Genomic DNA, 21,655 nt, shown 5'->3' with positions numbered 1-21,655 from the left:
GAAACAGATGAGACAGAGACAGACAAATGATCTATTCTGTTAAGTGTCCACACTCACCATCAAAACTGATATAGTCACTCGAGGAAGGCGCACGGAGAGAGTGAGATGCTGCACGAATGTAGTCTCGGTGTGAGACGTTGATTGAGAGTGCAATCAGGAATAAGTTGTGCATATAAAGGAGGCCAAATAGTGTCTGCATGTGTAAAGCAGAGTTCTGGATCATTTTCAAGCCATAACTTTATAGTGTGTGGTTTTTATTGGTCAGGCCAAGTGTCAACAGAAAATGGCTAAACACTGCCCCCTTCTGGTCCTGACAATAACTTGCACCTTGCAGACAGAAATGTTCTTTTACTATGAACATTAAAATCCTTTTGAAATATTTTATTTGTTTAGGCCTTTCTTACCATTTGCATTCAAAGACTTACAAAGATAACAATTACTTACCTTTGAGTGCTGGTTACCTATCAATTTCTATAATGCTGTGCATGTTGCATACTATAACCATATCCATTGGCTTTACAAGAAAATGGATAAATGTAAAGTACACTGTAATTTGGATGACGGAGGACAGAATTGCACCAAACCCAATTGGCAAATTTTTGATACTTGACTAACTGTAGTTCTTGCACAAGACAATTTAAGTCTAAAAGATTATATTTATTGTCACATATAGTGTATTTATTCTACTGTCTGTCTCCTTGTAGTAATATTACACCCATCAGGCAACACCTGTGTGGTCAAGTGTAACTGTGGCCTTACCTCGCAGTGTGCCCTTAGACCTGTTTCCTGTAGTCGGGACCAGATACTCTGGATGCGACCAGCATGCTCTGGATGGCTGGTTGTGTTACCGCACATACACTGGTGCTTCTGCATCAAAGAGTCATAAACCAGACCTAGAAAATAGACACCACCACACACACAAGCATGCACACACAGAGAAAGAGGTTCAGAGTGATTGTGCATCTTTAACAACAAGGACAGAACAGCCATCGCAGTAGGATTCCTATAATCACACTTTGAGATGCGAGTGATTATCTATTGCACTTCTTCACTACGTTCAAAAGGTTATGTGATGTAGATCCACAGAGAAGAAGTGATTCAGAACAATAAATTACACCTGTAGTGGTTCATATAGTCAGAAGCCCTGTGGATGTACACAGCCACTGAATGACACAGCTCATCATGCTGTGTAGTTCTTGGAAAAGGTTTCCTCTAAGGTGCAATCAGCAGGGTGAACATGTGTTTCTAGATTACTGTTTGCCACCCTACTTTATGATACAACTCTGTTTGAGAGCAATACAAATCAAAGGCATCTTTTTCATATTTAGCTGCATCGGGTATTTGTATGTGTATGACCTGTATGATTTTTCAACAGACCTGTGGTAAAACGAGGCTTGGCGGGCGGCTCCTGCACCACTATTGGGAAGGAAGCTGAGGCTGGAGATGACTGAGCCCTGGAGAGGGGGCGATGTCCGGCAAAGCTGACCGACAACCCGGCTGCTTCCATTGAGGCTCTGTAGTTCCTCAACTGGTGGATCCGCTGCTGCTCTAACAGCAGAGCCTGCTGCTCACACACATACACACAAACACACGAAAAGCGTCATGTACTGAATCACAGCTGGACTGCAATATCTCTCTCTTACCAGAAGATGGCACTAGATATCTGTAAATTCAAAGCTGCTATACTACATAGTATAGGCTGCAACAAGAAGAGTTGACATTGATTCACAAAGTGACAGTTTTCTCTTCTGTTACAGAATTGAAGCAGCAAACCTGGTGTACAGGGTTCAAATGATAAAATAAGATATTTCCAAATGTGGTAGTAATGCAGTCTCATTTTTTAAAGGACCAGTGTGTAAGATTTAGGGGGATCTATTGGCAGAAATATTAGCAGAAATGGAATATAATATTCATACTTATGTTTAAATGAGTGTTTAATCACCTGAAAATAAGAACCGTGTTTTTGTTACCTTAGAATGAGTCCTTTATAATCTAAATTGGATTCTTTTCCACAAAGCCCACCATGTTGCACCACCATGTTTCTACAGTAGCCCAGAATGGACAAACCAAACGTTGGCTCTAGAGAGGGTCTTTGGCATTTTCACAACCACCGCAGGTTCTCCTACATGCTTGGAAGGGGAGGGGGAGCGGAGGGGTATTCAACTGGTTGCAATCTGCAACCTCACCTAGATGCCACTAAAATTTACACACTGGTCCTTTAAATGACAAGTTATTAATCCTGACCTCTTGAACTATACTTCAATAGAAAATTCTATACTTACAGTACATCTGTCTTTTGATAAGGATAATGGATAATATTACTTAATGGATATTATTAATAATAGATAATATTAAAAATATTATTAATATTATTCTCTTTATGTAATTACAAAGGAAACAGCCTCAAACACTTGACAAATTTCTGACCCAACAAACAAAACAAAATGGGAAATCAATTAACTTGTGGAACATGTACGTATTAATGATTTCATCTAAAAGTGTCTCATGTAAAAACTTGGAAAGTTAACCTTAGTATATGTGTATATTTAGGTGCTTTTTCCTTTAAAAGAGAGTCTCACCAAGCAACCCTGTTTTCCTATCCTAAAGGGCGTGTCTGCTTACACTATGGGCGCCATGGCGACAGTGAGAGGAGTGTCTGATTGAATTTGGCTGAGCGGGCAGCAGGGATGGGCTAGACAGATGAGGACATGGTGTCCTGACTGTGTGTGTGTGCGTGTGTGTGTGTGTGTGTGTGACAGCATGTGAGCTATAAAGTGATATAAAATTTATGTTGTATTTATCCATGAACACTTACAGCAAAACGGGAGACTATGTGTGTGCAACAGAGGAGTTTTCTTGTGGGTGTACAGATTTTATTTTAAAAGTATGCATGTGAATGTGATTGTCCATATGGAGTCGTGCTAGGCAGTAGTGTGGAGGAGGCACACATGCCCTAAGCTGTTCACAAAAAAAACACACTACTCCGCATTAGTAGAACACGTGTAGTGGTTAAGTGCCTTTTTCGTGACTTGGGAAGATATTTTAAATATAGCTTTAATGCAAAAAAAAAAGTGGAGTGGACAAACAGTTGAAGAAAGCAGATTGAGTGTAGAGTGTAATGTTTCAGTCAGTCACTTGTAGCTCCATCTGTCACTGCTGTCAGATTGTTCTCATCCATTTGCCTTAATAAAATCACCACAACACTAGTGAAAAAGAATCATCTATAGTGTCTAATTGTAGTCCCTTTGAACCTGAATGCTTTACATGATGAGATAATGGTGCCACCTTTGGCGTTCTGAGAGGCTCGTGCATTTTAATTGACTCTAATTTCACGCCTAGTCAGTCTCTTGTCTTTCCATCATTCACTCTTTACTTCACTGTCCTCCTTCTTTTCTTCTTTCTTTCCATCTTCTCCATATCCTCTCCTCTTTTCCTCTTCCTACCTTTCTCCCCTCTCCTCAGTTATCCCTCTCAACTCTCTTTTCCAATCTCTCTCCTTTCCCGCTTCCCCCGTCTCACCCCTCACCCTTACCTGTCGAAACATCAACTCCTGCTCAGCCTGTCTCTCCCTCTGCTCCCTCTCCTCCTGCTCCTGTGGGTCTGGGGGCTCCTGCTTGATGACCAACCCCCGTACGGGCCCTGCCTCCGGCACAGAGGTAGAGGAGGAGGACGAGGAGGAGGACGAGAGGCCCTGGTGCTCCCTGAGTTCCTCCTCCGTCTCCTCTGGGTGACTCTGATGCTGCCTGCCCGGCCCCGAAGCGCTGGAGCTCGCGGTCGAGACCTGATCGCTGGGCTTAGACATGATCTAGAGGAGGACGAGATGAAAGCAGGTCAGAAGTTTGGTCTGGCTCAACTGGTAGAGCACAGTATGATAAAAATAAACAAACTATTGAAACTATAGGAACACTTTTGGATAAAAAATTGTCCACCAAATGTCATGTGAAGACTGGGGAATTAAGGGGTAATAGCATGGTTCATTAAACATGTTTTTCAATCCAAAAATAGCTGCCTGATCGATTCAAGTACAAACAATGTATAAGAACTTAAGTTCAATCAAACAAAAGCTAACATTAGCCAGGCATTTGTACTTTTTGTACACACTGACATAAACCAGACCTGTACTCTGAACAGACCTGTACTCTGAACTCTGATAGGTTATTTATTTGTTTAAAAGAATCTCTGTGCCTTATATTTAAAATTAGACTGCGAACTTGTCCGGGCCTGTGAGAGAGGAGGAAAACTGAGTTAGGACAAGAGGGGGAGAAAGACGTGCAGAAGTGGAGAAGGGTGATATTAGGAATCTTGTTGTGGCAGCTCTCTCTGTCCCTGTCGTCGAAGACCTCAGCCTTGATGTACAGGTCATGATTGGAGTGGACTGCTGTTTGTGCATGGAACACACAGACACACACACAGACACACACACACAGACACACACACACACACACAAAGACATACACACACTTGGCTGGCATATTGCCCAGGGAACAGTCCATTGACGTCAGAGAGCAGGCTCTTGCCTCATCCCAGTCCCTCTTCTCCAAACAAACTCGAAACACTCATCCACTCCCGCTGCTCTGATTTTCACTCGTCCTTTCTCTCTTGCTTTGCTCTCTTTCTCTCTTTATGCTGCTCCTTTTTAACAGAGGAAATAGTTGCCTCGGATCTAAACTATGGCTGGGAGCACTAAATAAGCCTGTTGAATCGGTTTGGAAGAAAGGGAGCAGGAATTGGAGAAGGGAAGGTGGTTCTATACACAAACACTTGACATTAGTTGACTCTTGTAACTATCTGTCTGTCTCTCACACACACACACACACACATACACACTTCCACAACATTGTTATGTAAGCGGGTATACCACAGTATTGCCTTATCTGTCTCAGGTACAGTAATTAATGATAGGCAGCTGGCTCATGTTGGAACCGTTTCATGATACTTTCATTCCTGTCTTTGCTGCGAAAACGTTCAACTGTTAAAGCCAAATTTAAGTTTGCAGGCAGGGCCCCTTTTTCATTGCTGACTTGTCGAAAAATGTGAGCGAGGAAAGGAAGGAAGGCCACAGAGATTCCATGTTTTACAAAGTGTCAATGTCAAACATGGGGGCAAATAAGTGATGAATCATACTATACCACTGTGACATTTATAAAAACACTTTGTAACAAAAAAAACCTCATACACACATACATACTGTATATGTGTAGCACAGTTTTTTCTTTTAATTACTAATCATGCAGCAATTAACAACATTTCAAGTGATTTCTTTTACATAGTTCTTCAAGAGGCAGTAAAGAAGTAAAACACTGGCAACTGACTGGGGCATGCAATCTATTTACAGTATGGGTTCTGCAATGACTTTAACATTATACAATCTTATTGGAAAAACAAACAGAGCAAAAAAATGACAAGTATCTGAGCTGGCTGCATTTAAGTACCTGTTTTGCAGCTGCTGTTACTGTGAGCGCAAAAAAGTACAGCTTAAGAAGTAAACACAACCGTTGCACAACTATTGGGAGCGATTCGGGGCTCGGTATTTTGTCCAAGGACGTGTGGACAGGAGAAGTCAGAGATCAAACCGCCGACCTTCTGATTAATAGACAACCTGCTCTACTTCCTGAGCCCACCCCGATTCAGGCTAATAATAATACCTGAAGTGAGCTCTTTATGTATTCCAGGTGATATTTGCAATATAGGCTTTATACTTGAAATGACAGGTTAGAGACCAATGTAATATGGGGTAGATCATCTATGATAATTGACCTTTTCAAGCATTACAGAAAGTCACTTGGGCTCCATTTAACTTTGTCTCTCCACAGCAACATCCTCTACTTGTCATCGGACACTTGCAACTTGTGAAAAGCCGCCCTTAATTTGGGAAATGGGTAATAATTCCATCAAGTGCATCAAGGTGAAATTGCAGGAAAAGGTTTGTGCGAGAGAGATAGGGCACACCCTGGACAGGTCGCCAATCTATCATAGGGCTGACACACATATCGTACAGACAAACATACAGTATTCACACATACAGGCCATGTAGGAGGAAATCAGAGCACCTAGAGGGAACCACACGGACACGGGGAGAACGCAAACACTCTACACAGAGAGGCTTCAGCTATCTGCTTCTTGTGAGGCAAATGGGCTACCCACTCATCCAACATGCCACCCACTCCATACTCCAAAATTAATTACAGTAAAAGTAAGCAAACAATATAAACATCTAGCAGGAGACTTACACAGTGGAGCCAAATGTGTTGCAACATCTGGAACACTGGAGCATGCTGGCTTTTTACTGTTATATTTTCACTGCAGATTAAACTGGTTATTTCCAACTGTGGATAAAGTTATGTAGAAGTCAAGGAAATCATGTAAATTGAAACTACATGTTTTCATATTCCATATTTATGTACTCACAGAGGTAATGAGGTAATGATTTGTTGTAAAGTTACTACATTCTCAGTGATCCGGACGAGAAACTTGGAACGCGGGCTGCTTCGAAACAGATTTGAGGAGCTTACAGTGGTGGTACTTCTGATGATGACTGGGGTCAACACATGTGGTTTGCATTTATAGACATACAAACACACATGCGAACTTTTGATTTGTGTGAATTATAACAATAATGTTTGAAGCATTTCCTTGTTGTCTGGGAACACTATGTTTACTCGTGTGATGTTGGTGACAGGCCTCGCTGTCACTGTCTGCTCATCTGTGCTCAGACAGATTGTGTAAGCGTTGTATTTTGTTTTTTAATTAAAAAAAAAACAGAAAATATGGACACACTTAAAAACAGATAGATATGTGTTCTCTGCACTGCTGAACCTCCTGGTTAGTGTCCAACTGGAATGCTTGTCCTAAATGTCTTAATTAGCAAGTGGTCGGTGATTTGATACACTGAATTAGGGAAGATAATCCTGTTTCAGACATGCACAATAAATTTCAAGCATGCCCACAATGATTAGGAGTACTCTTTTTAAATTTCACTTGTTTTCCAGATTTATCAAATCCTCCCAAAAAATTAAAGCATCAGGAGATTTTTTGTGTGTGTTCTTACTGATAAATAGGGTGTTTTTTTTAAAGTAAGAAAATAACCACTACAACCTGAGGCAATTTAAAATCTTGTGTTACAACATTCCTGTTAATATATATCATGATTTTTAAATAATCATGATAGTTCAAATGCTGCTTCTATTTTTTTAATGTGCAATGCAAACTCATTAACAGCAATTCTCATTGTAAACTGCCTGGAAAAGAGCATTAACACAAACTAATGTTACATGAAATTAACCTGATTTTACACCTGAGCTTGACTTAAACCTGCAGTGCGGAACTTTTACATATAAATGATCGTCTGTTACATTCAAGCCCTTACCAAACAAGTTCACACAGTGCTGATTAAGCCTATCACTGCCAGGTAAATCTCTCTGTATCTCACAGTATACCAGAGTTTTTCATCTGGTGACGGGTTTGACATTCCTGCGCTGGCGGGATGAATGCATACTGGGCATGCTCTATGGGCAGAGCATGCACACTGGAAATTTCCACCAGCTAAGCCGGCTAACTTCCAGTTAGCTCTCTGCTATCTATAAATAATTTAATTGTGCGGCTCTTCTAGACTTTCCAAATGTTATTGGACTGAATGGATCAAATTCTGTCTTGTCTGAAACAAGTTATTTTTGCGCATGTTGTGTAATGCTCAAAACAATTTATCCACCATTTTACAGACGCAACAGTAGCGACGGAGTAGGCTACGGCGGAGCCTTTGACGTAAGCACATGTTGACAGTGTTTTTGTAATTACTCTTACTGCCAGAGGGGGGCGACAAAAGTCCCGCACTCCAGCTTTAATTAGCTGGAGTCACAACAGCCTGGAGTCTAGAAGCAGAGGGAGTCACCAACAGCCCAACAACACGAGATAAAGGAGCTTAATCTGAGAGGAATTTCAGCACTCAAACACATGAATGCACACAGAAACACAAACAACCATCTCCCTCTCTACACTGACCTTACACTACTCTAACTCTTCTCAACACCTTGCTCACACACACACACACACACAAACACAATGATGCAGTGAGTCACATTTCCTGTATGACCATATATGCAGGCAGCTTCCTCTAGAGCACAGTTGCCAGGGTGACAAGGAGAAGTAGGGATACACGAACACAGACAAGAAAGACTGGCTATGAGACTTGATTGCAGGCTGATTCATCCTGCTCTTGGAGCAAAGACAGGATTCACAGATATTAAAGCTGGAGTGTGGGACTTTTACATATAAATGTACGTCCGTTACATTCAAGCCCTTGCCAAACAAGTTCACACAATGCTGATTAAGCCTATCCACGCCAGATAAATCTCTCTGTATTTCACAACGCACAAAGTTTTTAAATGTGGTGTCTGTGCTGACGTTCCCGTGCTGGGGCACCAGTAGTGATGCTTTAGGTCAACCAACAATTATTGGTTTATCAGAGCTGAAGAGCGCCCATAGAGCATGTGCACCAGAGACTTCCGGCTAACTTCTGGTTCAGCTAACTTGACTATGTAACCATTTACTTTCACTGCCAAAAGGGGGAGATGATAGTTCCGCACTGCAGGTTTAAGCAAAGCAGCATCTCACACACACACACACACACACACACACATACCGACTTAGTGTACAAACACACTTGTGCACCCATGCACATACTGGCTACAACTCTACAGCTGTATATGCATGTACAGTAACATATATATCATGCAGAGCTACCTTGTTGATGATGTGCTGCTGCTGCTGCTGTTGGAACTGCTGTTTGTGTTTCTCCAGGAACTGCTGGTGCTGCTGCTGGACCACCAGCTGCTGCAGGGCCTGTGCCTGCCCGCACTGCTGCTGGGGCAGAGGGGCCGACTGGGTTCTCCCCAGGGGACGGTGGCTCCGCGCGAGCTTGGAGACAGAAGGTGATTGTAGTGGTAGGCCAGCCAGACCAACTGTGGCAAACACATATTGTTAAGATTTTTTTTTAAATAAACTATATGTTTTATTTCTGTAATTTTGGTCATCATTCCTATTGGTTATGATACAACACAACACTGACTGAGGTACAAAGGGCATCATAACATGACGGTTCAAAAGTACCATCCAAAATATCTGTGCAAACTCAACTTTAAACTAAATACTACAGTTATCATAGCTGTTGTTTGCACACAGTTTCTTAATGCAACGGAGGATAGTATGGGATAATGTGAGTATGTTTAAATATGTACGTTAAATATATCTCATGTTTGTTATGCAGTGCGGATTTAGTTGTGTTGTCAAGAAGTCCTGAAATCTCTGCAATTAAGCTGCTGTGTGAAATGTAGTCAAGTTGTAAAAAAAAATCCTTTAAGAGAAAATGTAAAGAAGCTAAAGGTGAGATTACATCAAGAGGAGGTTATTTAGCTTAAAAAGTAACTTCTCTACAGCTAAAACAATTATTCTATGAATCAATTACTTGATTTACAGAAAATTAATCAATGTATTTAGAAAAATGATAGATTTATTTATGTAATTTTTCAATCAAAAATGCAAAGAATTCTGTTTCCAGTTTCTCAAATTAAAGGATTGGCTTCTTTTTTAGATTTCTATGACAGTAACCTGAATGTCTTTGGGTTTTGGACTGCTAGTCCGACAAAACAAGCAATTTGAATTTGTCAACTTGCATTCTAGAAAATTATAATAAGAATTAAGAAAATAACCAGTGGATTAATTTATAATGAAAATAATCAATTGTAGCTAATCACTTTTAATATTTACATTTGTGTTACTAACTTGTAAAACAACTAAATTATTAACTTGAAAAAGTTTGGAAGGAGCATGCTCTGATATTATGATCCACACAGAGTCAGTAGTTCAAAAACCGCCTACTGACTGCTGAGGAGTAAAGAAAATGCTGTAAATGTTACAGTGAATACTAACCTATTGGACTGTGGCTCTGCTCCAGCAGCACCATGTGTTGGAGAAGGGAGCTGTGACCAGCCGTGCCCCCTCCAGCAGCCTCCCTGTCCAGAGCTGAAGATGCCAAGTAGGAGGGCAGGTGGGCAGTGGGCAGGAAAGGAGGGGTCAGAGGAATGCCCTGCTGTAATGCAGACAATGCCAGACGACTCTCACTATCTTGGTGTCCTGATAACACCTGCGAATAGAGACGGAGATTGAGACACAGGGATGGAGAAGGAAAGACGCAGGCAGGCGGATGGAAACAGAAATAGGTCATATCAGACAGAAAGGGAGTGAAATGGAGAAAGAGGAACAGGGAGAGATACAAATGTAAGGCATGCGCTGCCAAAAAAACACTGATAAGAGGTTTCATATTTTTACTGTGCATAAATGGAATTCAATTTTGGACTCTGGGAGATCCATGTGCATAGACTCGCTAGGCACATAACAGCTCAGAGAATGAACTCACAGTTATTCTCTGTAGTAAATTAACCAGTCAGTGAATGCTCTCAGTGCATTTCTGTGGAGTCAACGACCGGTAGAGATGCGAGCTACATTTTAGGTGTATGTTTTGCAAAATAGATTCTTTAGAGCATACATACTCAATAGGCAGATTTTGTTCCAGATCCGGACCAAATACCTATTTACTCTGGATCGATAACTAAATCTAACTGCAACCTGACCGGGACTGCACATCGCTATAATCTCACCTCAGCTGTGATTGTTTAACCGTCCACCAGTAGCCAGAATGAACAAGGTTGTTGTGGAGTGTAGGAGTTCTGGTTGATAACGTAAAATGGCTTGTTTGAAACTAGCCAAACAAAAGATAAAAAAGAAAGGCTAACTGTAAAAAAAACATGAATTTAAGGAAGACTGGACTGAGAAATACACATTCATTTTGGCCGAGGGAAGTACGAGACCGTTACTGTGCTTGATTTACAATGAAACAGTAGCTGCAATGAAGAGTGGGAACACAAAACTCCACTACGACGCCAAAAACATGCCTGTTTTGAACAAAACTATTCCAAAAACATGGAGGTAAGAACCACAAAACTGAAACAGTTGATGTCAAAAGACTCCATCAGAATCAACAGTGAATGCAACACTTACACCAGTGTCCTTACCTGGCCTTCATATTTTTTACGCTCAAGTTTAAGGACTTGGTTAAACAACAAAGGTGTCACGTTTCCCATCAATACAGAAATTCTGTTCATGTACTGTTCATGAGTTTTTGTCCTGAGATATTATCATGTAACGCACCCTTACTGGATCCTAAATGTGGTGTACATTTATTACGTAAGTGGACCTCTAAGACTTGTCATTGAGTGCTCCAGCTTTAGAGTAATACATAATGCTATATTGTATAATTGTACAGTATAATATTGTACATTAGGTATACTCACAGTGCTACCAGGGCCTGTGGCTGGCAGTCCCAGGGTGATGTTGGGCAGAGAGGGGGAGGTGTAGAGAGAGAGCTGGCTAACTGAACCTTCCCTTGCAGCCAACCGCTGAAGCAGGGAGGCCTGGGCACACACACACACACACACACACACACACAAACACACAGAGTTTAGACTCAAAGTAGACACAGTGTTACACAAAGTACATTTACATCTCCCATATTACACTCACTCACAGAGCTTGAACCATCCATTGAAATACATAGACACTGGTCACCTTTCCTCAAACACATTAACACTAATGGACACAAATATCCATGTGCATATGCAACCATACACACACACACACACATACACAGGCAGCCATGTTGGTTACCTCTCCTGGGCTGCTGGAGATTGTGACCCCGTTCTCATTGGGGATGTTACTGGAGCTGTTGTTGGGGGAGCTGGGACCTGAGCCTGGTGCACTGTTGCATGCAGACTCTAGAATACACACAAAACAGATTTTTTTTTAACTTGCTGGCCTGGACCAATGAGGTTTCTGGGCTGAAATGTGACTCTGTTATTCCTTGTCCTTGTTTTGTTAAAGCCATTCTGGGGAGCATTTATATTATAAAATATGGATTTACATTTGTTTATATCCAAAATCTCACAAAAATGAATGATGATAATATATATTTTTATTTATATGGCATATTTTGAAACAATAAGCCATCAAAATTCATGCTGTTTGGTAAAATCCAATCACTGATGTTTCAAATACAGGCTAGAATGGGTCTTGTTTGAAATCTTTTTAACAAGATATCACATTATAAACAGATTAAATCCTGTGACAAGAGCGCTCACCTGCAACGTCAAGGGAACGCTTCTTGGCAGTAGTGATGGGACCGTCTTTCCTGCGGAGGAGAGGGCTGCTGCGGCGCTCTGTCACCTTCTGCTTTAGCCTGGAACGAAGCTTCAGGTTGGGCTCGGAGGCTGACGAGAAACAGATGAAAATGGAAGATGGAGGATTTAACTATAAGATACACATAAAGTTTCAGTTTGGAGTAAGGCAAAACTTCACAGTAATTGAGACTGACTGATTGATTGATTCATTTTATTTGACAGTTTCATTTCAAAAAAACAGCAGCTCTGCCGTGGCATTGAGTGCTAAAGCCCAGAGGCTTATTTCCATTGTGGTCCCTTTGGGGATGGTGGGTGTGCAGGGGTCAAGATGGCAGATCTGACATGGCAAGAATGACACAAAAACATTGATCAAAACAATAATACAATATACTCAGCTAGTATTTCAAAGTATTAACAACATCAATCACAACCTCAGTGCTTAGTTGGACAATGCCCGGCCCTAATCGCCACTAAAACTAATTAAAAACTCTGTACATCAGAGATAAAGACATCAATTTATCAACATTACTTCGCAGCCCCCCCCCCCAGGGGATTATATTCAAGTCTGGGATTGTCCATAATAATTGAAATAAATAAGCTACATCAAAACAAAGAAAATGAAATATAGAAAGACACCCTGATATCAGACATAATATCCTACTATGAATAACCTCTGAGCCGATTCTTAAGCGCCAGGTTGAAACCTCTCAGACTAGTTATGATTTTAAGATTTCTGGGCAATCTGCTCCACAGATTAACTGCCATGTATAAAAAAACTTTCCTTCTTCAGGTTACTCTTAAACCTGGGAGGAACAAAGTCAGTGGAACTTCCCCTCGTGGAATAGCTGTGAATATCCCTCACCCGGATGAAATTATTCTTTAGGTATTAAGGGTCTAGCACTGTGCACAATCTTACGTACAATGCACAACTCGATCTGAAAAACTCTGCCATGTGCTTTCAACCACCCAAAGCTCTCAAAATGAGAAGGGTCAGGTGAGTTCTCATGGGGAATAACCTTAACTACTTTGTTTTGAGGAGTTTGAAGCTTGTTTTTAAAGGTACAGAGTTTGGCCATTGTACCATGAACAGCAGGCATAATCAAAACAAGGCTGGACAAAAGCTCCTTCCAGGGTCACCATTGCTTTCCTGTCCAGAAATTTTGAAATTCTGGCTAAGAAGCATGTTTATGTTTGACCTTGGTGAGTACCTTTTCAGGCCGGCCCACTGATATATGGCTATCCAGCACACAGCCAAAGTAATTGACTCCTTAGCTGCAAGCACAGTGTCATCAACAACAACAACATTAAAACCAAGGGACTTTTTCAATTCTATCTTCAACCCAAACCATATGGATTCAGTTCAGCCAGCGTACTTTCAACTATGCTTTTATCCTCATGGGAAACCAGTGCTGCAGAGTCACCTGCATATATAAAGAGTTCACATGAAGTGACAGACTTCAGATCATTTATAAATAAAAGGAAAAAAAGTGGTCCGACTATACTTCCTTGTGGGACCCCACAATCAATAGACCTACGATGAAACATTGTCCCACTAACATCTACCACCTGTTTCCCATCTTTCAGATAAGAGCTAACCAATCTGATTGCTGCATCATTACAACCAATGGCTTTTAGTTTGGACAATAAAATAGCTTCTGTCTACCTTCTGTAGATCTAACATTGCCATATCACAAAAGACCATACTGAAAGTCATATAGTAAATTGTGTGAGGACAGAAAGTTGTCAATGTGATTAAACATGATCTTCTCAATGATCTTAAGACAGAGTACACAAGATAGAAACAGGCCAATAGTTTCCGTGATCACGTTAAATCCCTTTCTTGTAGAGAGGAATCACTTTAGCTAGTTTGAGATCACTGAGGAAAAGACCTTGCTCAATAGACAGATTTACAATATGGGTGATGCATGGATTCTCTTCAAAATCTAGCTAGAATATTATCAAAACCAGTTGCTTTGGAGCAATTGAGCTTGTTGGGCATCTCAAGCACAACAAATATTGTTTGTTTCTCTTCATAATAGCCTCCAGATTATCACCATTAATCCAGGGCTCCGTCCTCTGCTTAATTCTTATCTCTCTTAATGGGGCCAGTTTGTCTATAGCTTCTAAAAACACAGTACATTTAAAAGAACACCATGCTTTATCCATGTCATTACAATGCAATACAATGGACCACTTCATCTTACTCTGACAATGGGTGAGTGCTTCTTTGCTATAATTTTTCAAAGATCTATTTTATAGAGTTATGGCAGTTCAGCACATTTTTCTTAATCTTCCTTGTACAGAAACCAAAGGAATGATCACTCAAACCATAATGTAAAGCATCACTATTTGATATACTAGCCTTGTCGGACACTAAAACAAGGTCAATAATAGCTTGAGTGGAAGAACAAACATGTGTCGGGTTCATTAATCAGTTGGGGAAGACCAAACAGGCCACAGAAATTAGAGACTTGAACCCCAAAAGATATGTCTCCCTAATGTCAGTATTGAAATCACCAGTCATGATCACTTCGGATTTAACAAAGTCTTCACACTTAGTACAAACCTTTTTCCAAAAGCTCATAAAAGTTTCTCTCATCAGGAGGCCTGTAAACAAGTTAGGACTAAATTAGGCTTGCTCTTCAGTAAAAGAATATCTAGCCACACTGTTTCAATTTGGTCATCAATTAGGTTTTCTCTCTTCAAGAGCACTTGAAGCAGAATTAAAAAGTTTTGAAAATGTGTTGTCAACATGTGTTTTTAATCAACAAACGTGGCTTTTCCCATCCCGTGTAACACTGCAGGTAGCGCCAGGGTTAAGTACACGATTTCCAACTGGGCCACACATTCTAAAAATATTATTTGTTGCACCCAAAATTAGCCCCTTAAATGTGTTGAAAATTACAGATTCTCTCTAAACTGTCATTCTGGCACTAAGCTTTATTTAGCTGGCAAAGACAGGTTTATTCCTTCCTCCTGGCTTCCTTCCATTCAATTAGTTGAAGCTGGACAGTTAACCAACGGTTGACCTTACGCTCGTCCCACGACCTTTTATCAAATAGACCATGCTACATTCATTAGCCTCAGAAAAAGAGCCGGGACTTTTTGGTACAACCAAGTGGAAGCAATTGATTTGTCACTTTATACTGCAGAGTTTTATTCCTTGTTAGACAATTTATGAAGGCTTATTACAAACCCCTCTTGGCCCTCTGCTTTCTTCCTGTATCCTTGAATTCTAATGTGGTACACCCAAAATTAGCCCCATAAATGTGTTGAAAATTACAGATTCTCTCTTAACTGTCACTCTGGCACTTAGCTTTGTAATAGATTGCTGGCTGCACAATTGGGAGCTTGTTCGCGGGCATGTAGTCGGGCTAATGAGCTCGTCCCAATAGGCCACACTGTAAGTGTTGGCCGACACATTCAGGAGCTGAGGTTAGCCATTGTCATGTGACAGTGGGAGGTGCTGCAACAACAGGGGAAGCAGCCAACTGGCAGCTTTCTTGACCCCACACTTAATGATGCTGCCTCCAGGCTCTGCTAATGAACACTGCACACACACTTGTTCCTAGACACATTCATTTACAAAAAATTGCCTGTGTGTCTTTATGTGTTTGTATACAATACAATACAAACAACTTATTAATCGAACTAGGGGCCATTTGTTTGTAGAAGCTTGTTGTACACAAAACACAGTAACATACAAACAAACAATTGAACAATACAATATACAGCAAGAAAAAGGAATATTAAAAAAAACACCAGGAAAGCTAAATGCGGAATAAAATCTAAAAATAATATTGATATATAAACTTGATAAACATCAAGATCAGATAAAACATTCACCAATGGTAAAAAACCTATGGTGAATTTAGTAGTCAAATTGTAAAGGGAATGAACGATATAGAATAGTGGTTAGTTTTACAAGCAGGTAAAACATAATGCAATAACATGTCCAGAAGAGGCCAAGATATTTGCTGCATTGTGGAGGATTTGTTGGTTGAAAAAAGAATTCAGATCTCTCTGTTTCACTCTGGTGATCTTAGAACAGATTTTGACAATGCTGTTCAAGCTGTTACTGTCTTATATTGTGAAGTTGTGAAGCCAGCAGATAGAAGAAAAACTCAGGAGACGCTCAATAAAAGACTGATAAAAATGACAGGATGACAGGACTGACTTAAAAGGGATTTAGTTTGCGGAGAAGGTGAATTGTGGATTGACCAAATAGCTGCCCTCCTGAGTGCTCCTGCATCTGTCAGTATACATAGTAAAGAGTAACGAAGAAAGGTCGTACATTTACAGAAACCCTCTGCTCTCTGTCAGTTAAGAAGTCCAAGATCCATAATTCAAGCTGGTGAGGCAAATTAAAATAATTTAGCAACCTTTCCATTAAAAGATGCAGCTGCATCATATTGAATGTCGATGAAAAGTTCGCAAACAAAAGCCTGACATGAGCTTGCAGCTTTTCTAAGTGTTTATACAGGTTATAGAGTATTAAAAGCTTCGCATCATCCACACCTCCACCTGCCTGGTAAGCAAATGTCAGTGGATCAAATTTTCTATCCACAGTTAACAGAACAAGGTTTTTAACAATTTTCTCAAAGTTTTTCTGACTGGTCTAAAACCATTAAATTGCCTAGGATGGTCGTTCTTTGGGACAGGTATCACAGTAGAAGATTTCCAGATAGAAGGGATTTGGTTACATCTGGAAGATACGGTGGAGGACACCGCTAAGCTGGTCAGCACAGTGTCACAATGTGCACCAACAAATGTGATCTGGACCCAGGGCCTTCCTGATTTTCTCACAGTCAGAAGAGAGAGACTTTCTAAGGACAGAGATATTTTCAGAAAAGTCATGTTTTTCAAAGCGGGAATAGAAGTCATTAAAAATATTTGGGAGATCGGCATCATTTATTCCCTCAATTTGAAGAGGTTTCCTGTCACTGTTTCTCTGAGTGATTGAGGACATGGATTTGATTCCCCTCCAAGCTGCCCGTGGATCACTGCTACTGTACTTATGTATGTTACACCTTATCCTGGTACATTATTTTAGCTTTTCTTATCTCATTCCTTACTTCTTTGGTAATTTATTTCTTTTCCTGGCTATTCCTTGTATAAAAAACTTGTTTATGACATTTTTTGGCTCTTTAGTAACACATGGTTTATTATTAGGGAAGACTGTAATATTCTTACAGAAGGATTTATAAGACGAAACAGTTTGTGCCAGTTCAATTAAGTCAGAGCATGAGCTGTTTTCTATGCAGCATTTCACTGTTTTTACTGTTTGCTCTCGTCGCTTACAGATGTGTTTGTAGATCAGCAGAAGAAGTACACTATTGTGGTAGGATGCTCCAAAAGGAGGCAAAGGCAGGGTTCTGAAAGTGCCAGGCACTGAGCCTTAGCATAAGTCAATTGTGGGGTTCTTCTTGGTAGTTGCACAGGTGACATGCTGTTCACATGTTTTCAATGACATGTGTACATGGCAGAGATTAAAATCTCCTTGAATGAATTGTGGAGCATCGGGTGAAAGAGTGTGCAGTCTGTTGAAACTCGCTCAGCAGGTAGAAGGGGTGAAGTGAGATTGGCAGCAGCTCGAGGTGAGGGTTACGTACTTTCTCCTGGACCACGACGTGGAAGCATACTCCGCCTCCGGTGGAAAAACCGCTTATGTGTAGATCCTTGCTGCGATCTGTGTGTCCCAGCCACGTCTCAGTAAAAGCCAGCAGTTATGTTTCTCTTAAGTCATGCTTACATCTGGCATAAGCCTCCGGTTCATCCATGTTACTGTGAAGGGATTGAACGTTTGAGAGAAGATGATTTGGGAGCGGTGGGAGCCTGCGTCCTGTCACTGAGTCCATATTTCCTCAGTTTGCTTTGAACACTTCCCCTCATCCCTCTCTTTCCTCCAGTGCATTTGGATGTATAGAAGATTGTCATTTACTGCCAATGTTCAGAGGGCAAGGAGTAACTCTTGGCTGTAGGTAATCCTGTTGACAGCCTCGCCGCTGATGATGGGTATATGTTTGAATCTACAAACAGGTGATCACATTCTGGATATGCTGTGTGCTGTGGAGCTGTAATGGTGGGTGCTAGATGAGTGCAGGAAGGAAAAGGGGCAGACATATAGTATATTCAGGAAATCTGGTCGGGTCAGAGACAGGGCCTGGCCTTTTCTGGCTAATCTTGCCTTTTTCTCTCTCTGTCAGACTGCCCCAGACACCGGCAGCTTTATTCCCTCCTCCACTGGCTTCCTTCCGTTCAATTAGTTGAGGCTGGACAGTTAACCAACGGTTGACCTTACACTCATCCCACGACCTTGTATCAAACAGACCATGCTACATTCATTAGCGTCAGAAAAAGAGCTGGGACTTTTTGGTACAGCCAAGTGGAAGCAATTGATTTGTCACTTTATACTGTAGAGTTTTACTCTGTGTTAGACAACTTATAAAGGCTTATTACAAACCCCTCTTGACCCTCCAATTTCTTTCTGTATCCTTTAAAGTTAATGTGTTACACTCAAAATTAGCCCCATAAATGTGTTGAAAATTACAGATTCTCTCTAAACTGTCACTCTGGCACTTAGCTTTGTAATAGATTGCTGGCTGCACAATTGGGAGCTTGTTCGCGGGTATATAGTCAGGCTAATGAGCTTGTCCCAATAGGCCACACTGTATGTGTTGGCCGACAGATTTGGGAGCTGAGGTTAGCCATCGTCATATGACAGTGGGAGGCGCTGCAACGACAGGGGAAGCAGCCAACTGGCAGCTTTCTTGACCCCACACTTAATGATGCTGCCTCCAGGCTCTGCTAATGAACACTGCTTGTTCCTGGACACGTTCATTCACAAAAAACTGCCTCTGTGTCTTCATGTGTGTTTGTATGGGTACATGTTTGGATCTATATTTCATGGGGCTTTGCCGACAAACAGGTGATCCCATTCTGGATATGCTGTGTGCTGTGGAGCTGTAATGGTGGGTGCTAGAAGAGTGCAGGAAGGAGAAGAGGCGGACATAGAGTATAATCTGGAAATCTTGTCAGGTCAGAGACAGGGCCTGGCCTTTTGTGGCTAATCTTGCCTTTTTCTCTCTTTGTCAGACTAGCCCAGACACAGGCAGCTTTATTCCCTCCTCCACTGGCTTCCTTCCGTTCAATTAGTTGAAGCTGGACAGTTAACCAACGATTGACCTTATGCTCGTCCCACGACCTTGTATCAAACAGACCATGCTACATTCATTAGCCTCAGAAAAAGAGCCGGGACTTTTTGGTACAGTCAAGTGGAAGCGATTGATTTGTCACTGTATACTGTGGAGTTTTACTCCTTGTTAGACTATTCATGAAGGCTTATTACAAACCCCTCTTGGCCCTCCAATTTCTTTCTGTATCCTTGAATGCTAATCAAGGAAGCAGGAAACTTCACCGAGTTTTAATGTATGTATAAAGTACCTTACCCTTACCTCCTGGTCTGGGAGGTTGAGATGACCTATTGTGAATCTATAATGTCTAAGTACTTTTTCAAATGCACTTTCAGTTTTAAGGGGAACATGCTGCTGGACATATGAAACTCAATTATTTAAAAACGAGCTCCTTCTAAGTGGAGGGCACTCTTCCAAAGTCTTTGTTAAGAGGGCTAATGCTATGCATTAGCTGAACTGGGGGGACTTGGAGACTGTAAGAGAAGGAAAGACTCTGAGAGAAGAAGCATAGTGCGTTCAAGTTCAAATTTAGCCTATTGGACAGGGAATAGGTTAACATTTTGGCGTTACTACAATTATTTCCATAATTAATAATATGATATAAAAAATTACTATGCTAATGTCCATAATATTAGCTACTATGTTGGAAATACCACCATCATAAACAAATGTTACATTAATATGTGCCTGTTGTTATTCTTTACAAATATCAACAAGGCATCACAGGAAACATCGTTAGCCTACACTGTGAAGATTACAGTGGGCTGCAAAGGTGATAGAAACTGTGGATAATCTGGTGGGTAGCCAGGAGAGGAGAGAAAAGGCACACAAAGATGTTGGAATGGAGAAGGCGGGTCAAGGTTGTGTTTGTGCTTCCTGAGTAATTAAGGAATGGACAGATAAAAGGAGCAGGGGAGAGAGAGAGAGATACAAACTGGATAGAAGGAGAAATGGAAGGTTAGAGGTAGGTCAGGGGAAGTGGACAGGCACGAGAAAGAGAAGGAGGGTGACATGAGGAGGGGGTCTTTGCTGGGCACTGGTAGCCATGAGGGTGTCCACCTCAGGACACAGTGACTTTGAAGGGTGTTAATGCCGACTGGGCAAAAGCACACCAGTGTGCACACGTGCGAACACACTCACGGCAGAGGGCCCAGACTGGTTTTACTGCTGATGCTGGCATTTTACTGCAGCCCTTTCTCCCTCCCTCACCTCCAGTCGTCTCCTCCTTTCTCTCCCTTGCTCTAATTCCCCTCCTCTCTCTTGCCCTTGGCATAACTTCCTCTCTCCTTCATTTTTGTGCCCGCCCTGTCTCTACACACACACAGTCTCACTTCTCTGGGGTGGCCAAATTTACTCCTGAATCCAGAGCAGCATGCTATATGCTGTACTTTATATTGTATGCTCATAATGTCTTGTTGACATGTGGCCTCCAGTGATACATCTCAGAGAAACATTGCTGCACTGTAGCTGTAGTGTTTCACTAAGTATGCTTTGCCTGTAAACCGAGTAATTTCCCATAACACAAAGCTGCTCAAGACAAAAAACAACTTTTATGATCTCTCTCTGATCTCACACTTCATGACAGCCATTAAAACTGTACAAAACCCATAACTCTACCCATCAGATGACTTATCAATACCTGATTAAACGTCTGTATAAGTGGTGCTTAATATTTCAACAGAGTGAAGGAGGAAACTGCTTCTCTGATACAAAACATATTGATCAGTTGCTCATCTGTTTTGACAGATGGGAGTCCCGAGCCGCTAGAGTCGTGCTGAGGGAAGCCATGCTGCTCTTGCAAGGCAGAGCGAGGAAGATTTATGGAAATCAATAGAGTAGTTTGCTGAAACTCATCAATGGAGCTTCCCAGAAATAACATATGTGGACAATACATTAGATAGATAGGCTAGATAGACATAAAGAGACAGAATGACAGACAGACAGACAAATATTTATCTACTTTACATATTTTCTACATGACAGCAAATCAATGACATTTGATTGTAAATCTCTTTACCAAATTATTGTAAAAACTTGTCAATTTTTAGCTATACAAAGTTTTGAAATGAATCATCTAAATATCCAACCATCTTCTCCTGTGGATATAAGCATAAGACACCAAAGAGTTTGCTGACATTTTCCCTCTGATAATAACAACTAATGAGGTTTTCTCGTGACATGAGATTGCTGAAATCAGCGGCAACCATCACTAGGTGTTGTGATACCCAGTGTGGT

General features: G+C 41.2%; 1 protein-coding gene across 2 annotated transcripts in view; it reads right to left on the bottom strand.

Annotated features, from left to right (window-relative positions):
- The window catches only part of hdac4 (histone deacetylase 4), a 144,490-nt gene that overhangs the window by 30,920 nt on the left and 91,915 nt on the right, over positions 1 to 21,655 (bottom strand). For both annotated transcript variants that reach the window (XM_042426572.1, XM_042426573.1), the window contains 8 exons: positions 12,189 to 12,317; positions 11,719 to 11,825; positions 11,346 to 11,465; positions 9,925 to 10,138; positions 8,740 to 8,957; positions 3,533 to 3,805; positions 1,378 to 1,564; positions 760 to 893 (listed from right to left, as the gene is read on the bottom strand). In XM_042426572.1, coding sequence (XP_042282506.1) covers positions 760 to 893; positions 1,378 to 1,564; positions 3,533 to 3,805; positions 8,740 to 8,957; positions 9,925 to 10,138; positions 11,346 to 11,465; positions 11,719 to 11,825; positions 12,189 to 12,317 — 1,382 coding nt within the window. The remainder of the gene's footprint in view (positions 1 to 759; positions 894 to 1,377; positions 1,565 to 3,532; positions 3,806 to 8,739; positions 8,958 to 9,924; positions 10,139 to 11,345; positions 11,466 to 11,718; positions 11,826 to 12,188; positions 12,318 to 21,655) is intronic.

The sequence above is a fragment of the Thunnus maccoyii genome, chromosome 11 (genome assembly GCF_910596095.1).
Source record: "Thunnus maccoyii chromosome 11, fThuMac1.1, whole genome shotgun sequence".
Classification (NCBI taxonomy): Eukaryota; Metazoa; Chordata; class Actinopteri; order Scombriformes; family Scombridae; genus Thunnus; species Thunnus maccoyii.
The sequence above is the reverse complement of the archived record's forward strand: the minus strand, read 5'-3'. Positions and strand labels throughout refer to the sequence as shown.